The sequence below is a fragment of the Prinia subflava genome, chromosome 1, assembly GCF_021018805.1.
Source record: "Prinia subflava isolate CZ2003 ecotype Zambia chromosome 1, Cam_Psub_1.2, whole genome shotgun sequence".
In the NCBI taxonomy this organism is placed as follows: domain Eukaryota; kingdom Metazoa; phylum Chordata; class Aves; order Passeriformes; family Cisticolidae; genus Prinia; species Prinia subflava.
The window spans coordinates 100,212,480-100,226,261 of NC_086247.1; the positions used below are offsets into that span (position 1 = coordinate 100,212,480).

The window sequence follows — 13,782 nt, forward strand, 5'->3', positions numbered from 1 at the left end:
TCTTTTCTCCATCTAGTGTATGAAGTACAGACATATATATTTCTTACTCTGTAACATATAAGTTTGTGCAGGCTAATCCCACAGATCTATCCATTCCCATGTTAATAACTTTATTTTTTTAGTGTTCTATGGTAAGAATTTGTCCTGGCTAATCCTGAAAGCTGTTAGCTAAGATTTGGATCTTCAGTATGATTTCTCTCTTTTTCCTTTACTTGTTGTGTAACATTAACCAGGAGGCTTTTTACAAAAAGGAGTAATAATTAATTTTTCATTTATTGATATTAAATGATTGATGATAAGTAGTGATTATTGGAAATCAGTGATTTTTTTAATATTAGTAATTATTTTATTAGCTATAAATATATATCTCCTGTCAAGCACATTTCTTACTTTATTTTTACTTAGATCCTGAATTTGCCTGAAGTTAGTAAAGATTCAAGATACAAAACGAATACACTCAGAGTCCAGAACAGAAAAGAACTTATTGATATATTATCAACCCGGTAAGTTAATTAAAAGGAAAGTATCTACATTTAATCTGTTAATGCAAATAGTAATGTATAACTAACCCTCATCATATGAAAATTTTATTTTACTCTTTTGAGGTACTCTAGGTTTTATAATAGGTATTGCAAAAGCTTACTGATGTTAAATAGCCTGCCTTTTGCACACAACCTCTAGTGTCAAATAAAGAAGCCAGACCACAGATTTAAGTTTTCAGAAACTTAACTTCTATTTAACATTAACTTGAATTTTAGTGAAAGCAAACCAGTGCTTTCTGCTTCCCTGGATGAATGTAGCACCTGGAAAAAAATGGTTGGAGCACCATTTGCTTTTGCTGTGGGTTTTTAAAGTTTTCAGGGAGTGTTTCTGTATTCAGGGAAGTTCCATTTGCTGCTACTCCCTTACTGCTGATTCTGTATTATGGTACTCTGTGCCACAAATTCTCCCTGGGACATTCCTTCTGAAATTAAAAGGATATGTGTTTAGTTTTCTGTTTGGGAATAATCCTACTAACTACTTAATTTATTTTTTTTAAAGAAAAAACTCAAGAAAGCTTTTATTTGAAAGATTAAAATAGCTTGGTTTTCTTCCTCATACTCTTTGAGAAGTCCTTATATCTGTGGAGTGCTCTTCTGTTTAATGGAGAGGATGATGAATTTATGTAACAAAAGAAAAATCTGATCTGTGTAAACCTTCACAAAGGTGGTTTCAGCAGCACCTCATACTTCTGGGGATGAACAGAAAAGGTGGTTAATTATTCAAGAAAAGTTGTACTATCATATTGACATATTGGCCGGTATTAGTCTTTGTCAACAAATGCATAACAGTTATCACTGAGGCAATTTTACTGGGGGGGTTTAGAAGCATTAAATCAGATATGTCCCCTTTTCATTACATCCAAGAAAAAGTGTTTCAGTAGCACATCCATGCCTCTCACTCTCAACCTCACAATTTTTTTTGATATTGAGAACCAGAATCATGAGTCATAAAGGAGCGTAGAGAGTTATTTTATTTCTTCCAGTTGCACTTGCACTTTTCTCTCTGTCTTTCCTGTCCATTTTCAGATGTCCTGTCCTTGGTGAAAAAATGAAGTACCAGGTGACCTTGCATTTTTGAATAATTATGGTGCAACTGCCCTTGATTAACTTCTGGAACTCTTCTTTTACCTTCCTATAACAAATGGATGGTGATAGCGCAGATGAGGCCACTCTTGCTCTAAGTTTTGAGCTCCTGAAAGGCCATAATTTATCTTTTGACCTAGTTTTGAATTCTTACACTCTTGATGCATAATTTTAGTTTTGAAGTTGGTTCATATTGACTTATTACTTGGACTTCGTGTAGTATGGCATTTGTCTGATGTGCTCTGGTACCTTGTGAGAAGACTATTTTGCCATCCATTGATCAGTTGTTGGTAGCTCATTGCTTCTGGTTAATTTTGGATGTTGTCATTTTTTTTCCTATGTCTGAACAAGAAGATAAAGGTCAAGGAACAGCTGTTCTTTCAATTGTCAGAATTACAATTTGTTTTTATATCTGTAGCTATTAGCTAATCAAATTACATTATTACTCTTCTAATTACCGCTTTATGTCTTTTTTTTTTTATAGTTTATGTTCTGTTTTATTATTATAATTTAGGCTGAATTTCTGCAATTGTGCACAAATATGTAAATGTATACACACTTTTGAACATTTCTAAAATATTCTGTCATATTATTGTGAGTTCATCTGGCAGTCAGTTATGAAACTTAGATATAACAAACACCTTCAGTATTCTAATGGAAGTTGAATGTGTTTCCACACACATTCCATGGTAACTTTGCTTTAATTCAGTAATGCACAGGTTTTTGTAAAATTGTATGTGGTTTCTTTTCGAAGTTACTTAGAGAATTAAGTGAATAGTTTCTCAGTGCTGAAAAATGTCAGCCCTTGAGAAATGAAGGGAAATGACAAAACAGTAATGATAGAATTTCACTGAAAAATACCTTAATTTATTCAGTGATTGCTTGATAGTATTACAGCTTCCAGCACATGGAAAATGTAACCCTAAGGTTCATTACATGGACAAAACCACCTGCAGATCCTTCCATTCACTCGCTGTATGTGCAATGCTGTCCACCTTAAAATGAAGTTGCGGAGATATGAGCTAGAACAGCTTAGAAGAAATATTCTTAGACATAGATTTTCTCAGTCTAGCAAATGAAGTACAGTTGTGTGAGGTACAGTACTTTTGTTAAGATGAGCCACTCCTTTTTCCCCAAAATCTCCTGCTGCCATTTTTATTTTATACACCCTTCCTGTTCCACTGAGTCATTGGTATTTAAGCAGCATGTATGGCTGATCCTTGGTATTCTGCAGTTGCTTACGTACAGCACTGCTGTTGCACAGTAGATACAAGCATATATTTTTTTAAGCCTTTGATACTGTTATAATCCTAATAAACCCAGGTTTCACCACAGCCTAGAGCATGTTTCCTAGAGCATTGACCTATCTACCCTGTCCTCTTGCCCTTACCCTTTTTGAACTGTTTCTGGAGCTATGTTTCACCTTTTCTTTTTAATTTTTCTTATTTTTTAAAATGGACTACCCACAATTGATTTCTAACTTCTGAGCATTCAGTAAGTGCAAAAAGAAGGATTCTTTGCTTCCTCCTCTTAATAAAAAGTGTTTTCCAGGCTTTGAACAGGAATAGAAGGAGGTGTTCAGACAGGGTCAATAACTCCCTGAAGTCTTGAGCATTTAATTCATGTGCGGCGCTGAAATTTTTGAAAGCATCTGAACTCTGAATACCAAGGAGACAATTGATGGCTTTCATTTGCTAGAGTAAAAATATTGAGCAACGTAGACTCTTTGGTCACAGTTTTATTCTAGATGTATGCACAAAGGAAACATTGGGACAATTGGTCAATGTTAAGGAATGTTGGGGTTTTTTTTTAGAAAAAGGCTCTGTCTTGGGAATCCTTGACTCAAGTGACCTCTAATTTAGACTAATAATTCTATTCACCACCTGTGGTAACCATGCCAGATTTCAAGGCAATTAGGTAACCATGGGGATTATGCAGCACTTAGAAGAAATTGACCTTTAAACAGAAGACTTTTCAGATGGGTGTGAAATGATGTATTCATCGAAGTCAGATGTACTGAACTGAATGAGAATACAAGACAGGGATGAATATGGCATCAGACATATATGTAACTTGAAACAACAGCTCTGAAAGGTGTACATTTCTCCATCCATTTAATGAAGAATTTTCTCATCCTCTTTCTTCTCTGACAAATGAAAAGTGAAGCATTCCTTTCCTTAGCTATTTAATCCGGCCTGCTCTCTGTACATCTCAATTCCCACTGTAGGGCAAAAATACAAGGTAGGTAGGGAGAGCAAATAAGGAAGGATAAGCTTACATATCTACAGAGAGTGTCAGATCTCAATAAAAGTGATGGGAAGGTAAATCACTGTGGAGTGGTGTGCTGCTTCCAAGAGAGCTTGCTCTCATACTGAAGCAAGAGGAGGGATTACAGAAAGTTCCATCTCGAAACATGGAGTGTTTTTCAGGTCTGTAGTCTATGGGGAAATGAGTAAAATGCTGCAAGAACCCCTGGTTCATAGGATATTCACAGGGATGAAGGATATAGGCCAGTGGGGCATTTTGGACTTGTTGGCTACTGATGGTGTTGTCCTTTCCCATCTCTGGTCCTCTTTCTTCTATGCTGTTTTTTTCCTGCCCCCATCATCTTCCTCCACTTCTACAGCCCCCTTCACCCTCTTCATCTTATTTCCTCTTTCTCCTCCCACTGCTGACATTTGCACACCTACTCTTCAGTTAAAAACAAAGTAAAAAGTTTTGGTGTCTTCTGTATCTTCCTCTCTATTTAGGTTACATTTTCCTCAAATGACAAGAAAGTAGAACTTTGACCAAAGCAAATTACCTCTGCCTTCCTGTCTTGTATATGTGCCAAGAGTCAATTTAAAATGACCCTAGCTGGGTGGAGGTCGGGTTCAATGGCTACTACTGAGGCCCCTAAGACTCACAGCTCATGTGAGAACTGACAGATTACAGACCACTCTGTTTTTTAAGTTTCCAATGGAAACCTCTGGTTTGTTAGTTAGACGTACATCTAACTCAAAAACAAAAGAACCAAGTTTTAATTGTTGCTGCCTTCCCTCTCTACCTCCCTTCCACTTTTAATTTTGCTTCCAATAGAACACAATAGTACCAGACATAATGCAGATTATTTTGTATGTGTATATATATATGCATGCATATGTCAAGACACATTATAGAGTGTACATGAAATTTCAGATGCATCTGTGCAAAAGCTAGTATAATACTACTTTTAAAAGAAGCTGCTTTGAGAAAGGGGGCTTAATCGGTTGACCTTCTTCAAATTACTCTAGAATCTGAATATTAATCCTACCATGCACCTCAGTAATGTAGACACATTTTAAGACAGGGCATCTAAATGTGTGCTCCAAGGTAAAATTGCGAAATTAACCTGTAAATGGTACAGAGTGTGTGGGGGTGTATGAGTGTAGGTGGAAGGTGAGCAGCAGACACACCCTCAGCCTTTAAATTGAAGCTGTTTCACATAAAGAAAAGCACATAAATTCAGCATGATTAGTGCTCCTGCAGCTCTAACTAAATTATTGTAGACTCAGAAGTGTTAGGGCTGGAAATGATTCAGAGTGTAACTTCTATTCCTAGCACTTATATTTTAAACCCCTTATTCTTGACTGTACACTACAGCTGCAAGCTGTGTATATAAGTGTGAGGGGAAAAGGAACGAGCAGGAAGGAAACACAAAGGAACTTGACCCTCAGTTAATAAAATCGTTGCTAAATAGTTTCCACTTAGTAACAGAAGAGGAGGGCACCTAAATGGGAAAGAGTATTGCAAGATATTTAATTGGCCTGATGAGAGGCATTGTTAAATTCACACTTGTTGAGACACACCTAGTCTTTGTAAATCTCCTTCCCTATCCCCACCATTTCCTTTTTTCAACCAAGAGCCTTGCTGACTGAAGTCACTGTTAATAACATTACAGGACTGAGCCTCTGGTTGCTTACAGCTTCAGCAAGACAGGTGTTTGAAGTTTGAAAGACAATTGACTTCAGTGTGACACAGCTGGTAAGGTTTACTCTCCCCAGTCACCTACCTCACCATCAGTACATAGAGGGTTGAGCTGTATAGACATCAGCTACCAAATTGCCACATTTTGCTTTAAAATGCTTTGTTTTAAATAGTTATTTTATGTTGACTTCTGTGTACACAAGTGAGAGGGATCCAAAATTTTTGGACTGGGTAAGCAAATGTGCATTTTCTGTGCTCTTTTCTTACCATATAATAAGCTTCTAAGATTTTCATATCTGTGTGAGGTTCAAGATCCTTTCTGAAAAGGAACTTGCCATCTCTTTTCTGATTACTTATATTTCTAACTTGTGGCTGCTGAAATCAAGGATTTTAAATGAACTTTTTGACTTGACCCTTGTTAGCTCTTTAATCCCCTTGAGTTAAAAGAAAGCTAGTAACAAAATCAATGCAACTCTTCATCCTCAGTGTGCTTTTATTGTATGTGTGTATATGTAGCTAATTTTCAGTTAATTTGCACTTCTTTTGTCTTAACTATAAAAGTTATGGTAATTTTTTTGTACTTGAGTAAAACAGAGGAACGTTGGAGAAAAGTAGGGTGTTTCTAATGTGCATAGCTTAAGGTTATGTGCTAGATTAACTACTCAGTAGCCATAAGAAAGACATTTTACAAGATAGATGTGTTTCCCTCTGTCCAGTATGCTATTCCTTAAAAATTATACATGCAAATCTTGATAGAGGAACAAGAAAGTCGATTAGTCGCTGGCACAAATTTTGTGCATAAAGGTGAAGGTGTTTATTAATAGTTCTATAAAACCAGCAACAATATTTTTAGTATGCACAATGTAAAAGAATTTTTATGATGGATTTGTGGTACCTGCAAATCTCTGGATAGTATTTTATGTATCTATATAAAATATATATACATAATATATGTAAAATACTATATATTAGTATTTTATGTATAATCTACTGTATGTGACATCTTTTAAAGCAGTTGAAATATCTCTCAGCAATACCTGTCAGTACAATCATGTTGATACCAAATATTTTAGCATTTTGTCTGTTGTGGTTTTCCCAGTGATTCACCAGTAACAGGAGAGTAGATACTAACTATATTTATATTTACAGACTATTGAGTAAATACTGTAGTCATCACTTTGAAAGCACTAATTCTATATTCACTATGCACTGAAGGATAATAATAATTTCTTTGAATTTTCCAAACCAATATTTTCTAGGACTTTTGCTTTGTACAATGTCTTTCATAGATGCTACTGTAAGAAACAGGACCAACTCTTCTATTCATTTAACTACAATTAAAGAGGTGCTTGGTAGTGAAGAGACCGTTGATAGAACAAAATGAAACAATAACCATGATGCAGATTTGGGTTGTGCTAGAAAACACAGGAATGCCTTTGTAGACTTTAGCAAGAACAGCAGAGCTTTATGTGATTGACCACATGTAAAAACTCTGACTAATCCTAGAGGGTGATGTTCTATCTGTATTTGGTTGCTGTCCAAATTACTTCTCTAAATTAATTGCCATAAGTTTCCTATAGAAAAAAGCGATCAAAAAGCGATTTTGCTTCAGTAGTTCTTCTAAACTTTTGAGTGGATTTGGATGGTTTTATCCATTAGAGAAACATGGTTGCCCTTCCATATAGGATGTTGCAAGGATTGAAGGTTTCCTAGGAAACATAGAAAATGGACTACACACAAAGTGGATTCATTCAAGCTTTTTAAGTCTTTGTTTAATTGAAAGACAGAATATTGCTAAAAAAAGGAAAAATATTTTACTTTAATAGTTATCAGGATACGAAACTTTAAAACACACCCAAGTGCTATTAAAATATATGAACTCATTAAAGGCATTTCATCTAACTTGCACAAGTCAAGCAGTCATTCTTTTTTTTTGTTTTACATGTAAAGATCCATTTCTTACTTTTTTTTTTAATTAGAATTAGTTAGAAAACAGAGGAATGTAGATCATGCTTTTTAAGAAGCAAAACTACACTTTTAATTTATGTAAGAAAACAAGGTGTAAATTTTTTTTTTCCCTTTGGAGGTTTTTTCTTATTTTGTGCTGTAATGTTTTTTGATTAATTTGCTGAGTGTATAGTTTAAATTTAGATGTTTTCATTTAAGGAAGCCTGCTAGATTTACTAATTGAAGAAAAATATATTTAGTTGGAGTTCTTCCAATTTCAATTATTTCAGCTTATGCCACACTTAAATATTCTTAATATGTTTTAAAGCATGAAATATATTTAATGTTAAATGTTAAATGGAAATTGATGCCTTATTTCAATACTGCAAGTCCAGTACTGAGTGCTGTATAATTCAGTGCAGAGGAGGCTTAGAGTATTGCTTAAAATGCAAATAAGACATTATGGAGACTTTGACCTCTTCAGGAAATAAGCTTCAGTTCAGGCTTTGCAGCAAATGTCCTAGCAATAGGTTTGTTCTTAATTGGGGTACATATCCTTCCTTTCTCAGAGGTGCCTTCAGAAAGAGCCTGAATTTGAGGTTCATACCACAAAGTACTACAGTAAAAAGCAAATCCTTTTGAACTTCTAAAATACTGTTAGTAATTGCAGAAAGCTAAGCTACAGGTTTAAAACTTTTCTGCAGATAAATCACAGGTAATCACAGGCATTTATGTAATTTTATATATTTATATATATATATAAAGGAAAAGGAGCCCTTCCCTTTAAAGGAAAAGGGACCCATCTGACAATGTATGATGCTCTAGTGTGAGCAGTGTCGAGCTCTCCTGCAGTCACTGAGTATCTCTGAGAAAAATCCTCTTGTGTGTGTCGTGTTTCAGAGTTCGGATGCTTTGCAGTCTTGTATTGTTTTTTTTTTCTTACTAGCTCAGGTTTGGAGAGGAAGCATTGTTTAGCCTTGTATGTGTTTCCATCACAGTGATTTTATTTATGTATATGTATATATAAAGAAAGTAAATTTCTTTTTCTTAACTGAAAAATATACAAAGTAGGATATTTATGAAAAACAATGAAAAAGCATAGGAATGCATTTTAAAATGTGTTAAGAGAAAAAGGATTGGCCAGACCTTCTAAATTCCTGCTGACAGAAATTCCATTTTCAGGAGAGAGAAAGTTAATCTTCTACTTCTTGGAAGTTTTTGCTGAGGGTTATTTTGGAGTGCCTAGCATGTTGTTAATGGATACTTAACAACCTAAACATTAGCTCTTCACTTTAGGTAAAGGTTATAGTATTTATTTGTCTAAGTACTATCACAAATTGTATTTGGTGGGGAAAATAATACGTACAGGTTGGTAAGGAAAAAAATAAAATTGGAGTTTGCACAGCTGACATCAGAGGTAAAAATTAACATTTTTTTTATTCATTTCGTATTTTTTATCAGATTTTGAAAGAGTATTTCTCTCTTAATGATGTACAGCAGATGTTTCAATACATAAAACAGTTGAATGAGCTGAATAGCTGCATGCTGTTGCTCTCAAAATCTGAATACTAGACCTTTATTGGCAGTGGTGATGTTCTGTTTTTGTTTTAAACAGTTTGCTTAACAATATGCTCTCAACAGCCTCTTTTTAACACAAATAAAGGAAGCTATTCTACATCAGAGTTAGAGACAGAGCTTCAGTTTCAAGAGGAAATGCTGTGTGTGTCCCTGAGGATAATAGATAATCTCTTGTTTTCTACAAAATTGTGTTTGTTTGGGTTTTTTTTTCCAGTTACATAGTAAGGAAAAAAACTAAGCACAACCAAAAATTGTAGAAATTCATATAGAATCATGGAAATTTCGCTTAACTTATACATAGGCTCTGCAACATACATATACAACTCCACTATATAGTGAGTCAGTCCCAATGGTATAACTGAGGAAGAATATATTCTTGAAAATTATTCAGATTTACCACAACATCAGGAAGTAGTCTACTGGTTATGCAGGTATAGATTATAGACACTCCTGTTGAAAAAACTTCATTTTCAGGCTATCCTTTAAATGCAAAGTTTTGGTTTTTTAGACTCAGGAAGCTATTTATAATCTCTTTTTTTAAAAAAAGTGCAGGAACATAACAGGACTTACTGATTACTAACAGATCAATTGAATGGGATACATACACTGAGAATTGCAATAATTTCTTAGTGATGGTCTTCAGCACCACAGCTATGAAGTTGAGTCCAAGATTCCTCTTGCAGCTGTCCTGTCTCATTAGAAAGGAGATAATAGAATTTGAAGTGTCAAAAAGTAGTAGCTGAAACAGGCTTTACATTTATAACAAAGGATTTAGTGGGCCATGAAATATGAAGCATCTCTGTTGCTAGCAGGGAACAGCATAGTTTCATATAAACAGCATCTGTAACTGAAGGGAAACAGTTTTTCATGTGAATCTTATTTACATTGTGCAGTAGTTTGAGCTCCAATCCTTAATAATAGAAGGCTACACGTAAAAAGAATATACAGATTATGAGAATTGTTGTTGAATGGAGAGTACTGAAGGGAAATACAAATTGTATTTTAGACTAAAATAATGGTTTCTTAATAGCTGCAATCACTGAGGAAGGAAGGTTATCTGCCTCTCTTGAGTTACCTTTTTCCTCAGTTTCCTGCAATGTACCTGGTTCTAGGTATGTCTACAACAGAGTGCTAAATTAGATAGACCCTAGGTGGGCCCAACAGCAGATCTGTCTTTATGGCTGACTACATCTTTACCATGAAATCACTATAATATTAAATGAATTATGTTACATATAATTAGACTGTGCAATATCCTTATATCTGCATTGTTTAGAAGCTATGCTGCATTATGCTTCATTTCTTCATGAGCCATGCCTCATTTTATAGTACATTTTACGCTTTTAAGGCCTTTTGTTTTGATTTTTTTTTTATTGCTCCTTCCGTTTCTTCTAGAATTATTCGTTGGCTTCAGGAATAAAGCTTCTAGCTCTGAGAAAGGGTCACCCATATTTTGTGCTAAAAGTAAAGCTGAATGTTGCTGACATTGTTCCAAATTACCTTTAAGGAACAGCAAACTGGTAGCTATAGAATACCAGTAATTAAGTGTTCCTTTTAAAGGTTTCTAATAATTTCATTTCCATCAGGTCTTTAAATCACATCTAATTCCTTTTCAGTGTTGGGTATATCATGAAGTCAGTCTTTGGTTTCTAATAAGCTGGTAGACCTCTGTGGTATTTATCTGCCTGAAATTTAAAATACTATTTTTGCAGTCGACACGAAAGAACTGCACAAGAAGATGCTGATGAGCAAAGCTGGAAAAGGGATGAGTTTATTTGTATGCAGCTTTACTAGGCAGATGAGGAAAGAAAGTGTAACAAAACAGCCGAAATAGAGTGGTGTTACTAGTTATGAAACTGAATATGTAGAAAGAAATAAAATGAACTTTTTTGCATGTGATACAAAGACCTGGAGCAACCTGTTCACCAGCCCACAGGCACTGTGTATATATGCTGAACTGGGTGTCCTTAGGATAAGTTGTACAACCATACAGTAAATAAATATGTGATCAGCCTTGTTATCAGACCTAAAAATGTGGGGTTTAATCCTGACACATGTTTTTGATGGTGCTTTACATCAGCTTTTAATGAGCAGTATTGTATGGTGTTTGAACTGTATCTTTTTGTTGTTAAATATGTACGTAATGGAAAACAAATGTGAAACACATTAGTATAACTAAGTAAAGGAGAAAACCCATTGATCCTTATTTGAAACTGATGATAAATTTAGCTTTACATAATTTCTGCATTGCTTCAGATGATCACATGGCAGCAGAAGTCACTTCAGAGATATTTTTTCCCCTATGTCTTTGGGTTTTGCATTTCTGAAGAACATAGGTAGTACATTTTTGTTATTATTTGACTGGGAAGAAATCAGCAGAGAGGAGTATGGAAGCAGTGAGAGAGGAAAGAGACATGCTGTACATTCCTTAGAACCTGAAAGTAGAGTGTTGAAACCACATTCATTCTTATTTGCTCTTAGGTTTTCAGAAAAAGTGACGCTCGAGTGGTTGCAGCTCTTTGAAGGGAGTGGGGTTCCATATGGCCCGATCAACAACATGCAGCAAGTGTTCTCAGATCCTCAGGTTGGTCTTCACCGAGTCTCTGCTGCACATTATTACAGGTGTTTTGTGAATGCTGAGTAATGGTCACTCCTCCTGCCACTCAGACCTGATTTTGGCTACTTTAAAATGGGATTTGAGAGGCTCATGATGGATTGAGTTTCAGCCAATAACATGTCATATTAAGAAATAAATACAGATCTTTAAAAGAATTATATGCTTGGGAACTCAGATTTTATCACAACAAATTAAACCATAGGTATTCCATGTCTCAGATGGAGAGTCTGTGTTTCAAAACTGGCTGGTAAACCAAAGAAAGAAAATGTAATATAAAATGTAATTGTGTTTTATTGCATAAATATGCAGAAAAGCACCTTTTTTGGGGCCCCAAAAGAACTAATTTTTTGTATGGAGTATGGATAACCAAAATCAATTCTGTTTGAAAAAAATTGGTAACATTTTGACTGGAAAAAGAAAAATGAAGCACAAGATCCATATAAAGAAAGAATCTTAACATTTTCTTGGCGTGATGGTTTCAATAGCTGAAAATAGTTCATCTATGTATCCATTTTAAATGTTAAATATTACACTGGATTACACCTATGTTAAATTATAAACAATATTTTTATATTTTAGTATATGTGGAGTTATATTACCTTCATATTCCTTGATGCCTCCCCTGCTTTTTTACTCTCTGGCTTAGGATGGGTTTAAGGGCCCAAGATAAACTGAATTATACTGTCTCAAGTACTGTAACTGAGTATTTTATGGCTATTCTAGTGTTTGAATCTCCTCTAAATTGATTTTTACCAAAGAGAATCACAAGAAAAAATGGTTGATCATTGGCTGTTTTGTTTTTTTCTTCTGATTTTGTACATTTCTGTGTCTGCTGTCAGAAGTGTTTGTTGCAAGTGTAACATTAGAAAAATAAGAGCAGGCAAAGCAATCCCTGTTGTAAAAGAATATGTTTATAATAAGTAAGTTTGTTATAAATATGATTATATTTTAGAGGCATAAAATAATATTTGTTAGGCGGCTGCTGGGAAAAAATCCTTTTTTTTTTTAAATTAAATAAATACACTCTTTCTTCTTAAAATGATATAGTCTCATACCGTAAAGTATGCATGGGCCAAATTTTTCACTTCATAACTTTCACAGGGATTAAGGTTGGGCTTTGAAGAACATACAGCAAGAGTATTTTACTCAGACTTGGCTCTACTTGGGGCAACATTGGAAAAATATTGTGTGCTTTTTTTGATGCTGCGAATTTTAAGAAGTTGAGTCTACTCTGAATGAGACTGTTTTTAAAACATTATATGTAATGGGCTATTACCTCCCAAACTGGAAAGAGAGCATCTTGGGTTATACCTTGCTCATGTTAGAATTCACCTAAATAATTTTTTCACATCTATATTATTATAATTATATGTGCTATTTATATATATGTGTCAGGTTATTAATTGGCATAGTTAGCCTATCTATAAAAGGTTTCATGGTGCTTTGCAGTTAGATATGGCATGTTTTTTGAAATATTTTCCTGTAAAGGGACATGCTTATCTCTTCCTCATGAAACTGCTTTAAAGCCTTCTCTACACCCTTCTCTGAAATATGTGACACCCAGACGTTGCTACTGGAGATTTAATGCCAATATTTGTGCATAGCTACATGTTATACCTTTATTTCCTTACTGAAAGAAGCATTTTCTCACAGTTATTTTCAGGTCAAAGGAAGCAGGGAAAAAAAAGACTGAGATTGACTGGGGAAGAAGTTTATCATCTGAGAGGCTGTAAACTAGGTATCCTCTGCACTATGAAGTTCCAGGTATAATAGGAGAAAACCAGAACCCACCAACAAGAACAGACTCTAATCACAATAAGACTTTTCATAGAATCATAAAATATTTTGAGTTGGAAAGGACCTTTGAGTGATCCACTCCACTAACCCTGCAATCTGCAGTGGTATCTTCAACAAGATCATGTTGCACAGAAGACCCATCCAGCCTGATCTCGAATATTGTCAGAGATAGGGCATTTACACCTATCTGGGCAACCTGTTCCAGTGTTTTCTGACCATCATTGTAAAAAACTTTAATATAGCTAATCTAAACTGACCTTTTTTCCATTTGGA

At 34.8% G+C, this 13,782-nt stretch overlaps 1 protein-coding gene across 7 annotated transcripts in view; it reads left to right on the forward strand.

The window, feature by feature from the left end:
* SUGCT (succinyl-CoA:glutarate-CoA transferase) overlaps positions 1-13,782 on the forward strand; it is a 327,347-nt gene that overhangs the window by 124,828 nt on the left and 188,737 nt on the right. For 5 of the 7 annotated variants that reach the window (XM_063405277.1, XM_063405296.1, XM_063405307.1 and 2 more), the window contains exons 11-12: positions 406-503; positions 11,577-11,679. In XM_063405277.1, the coding sequence (XP_063261347.1) occupies positions 406-503; positions 11,577-11,679 (201 nt within the window). Of the gene's footprint in view, positions 1-405; positions 504-11,576; positions 11,680-13,365; positions 13,477-13,782 lie in introns of all 7 variants that reach the window. The other 2 variants (XM_063405257.1, XM_063405287.1) reach the window with 2 other exon arrangements.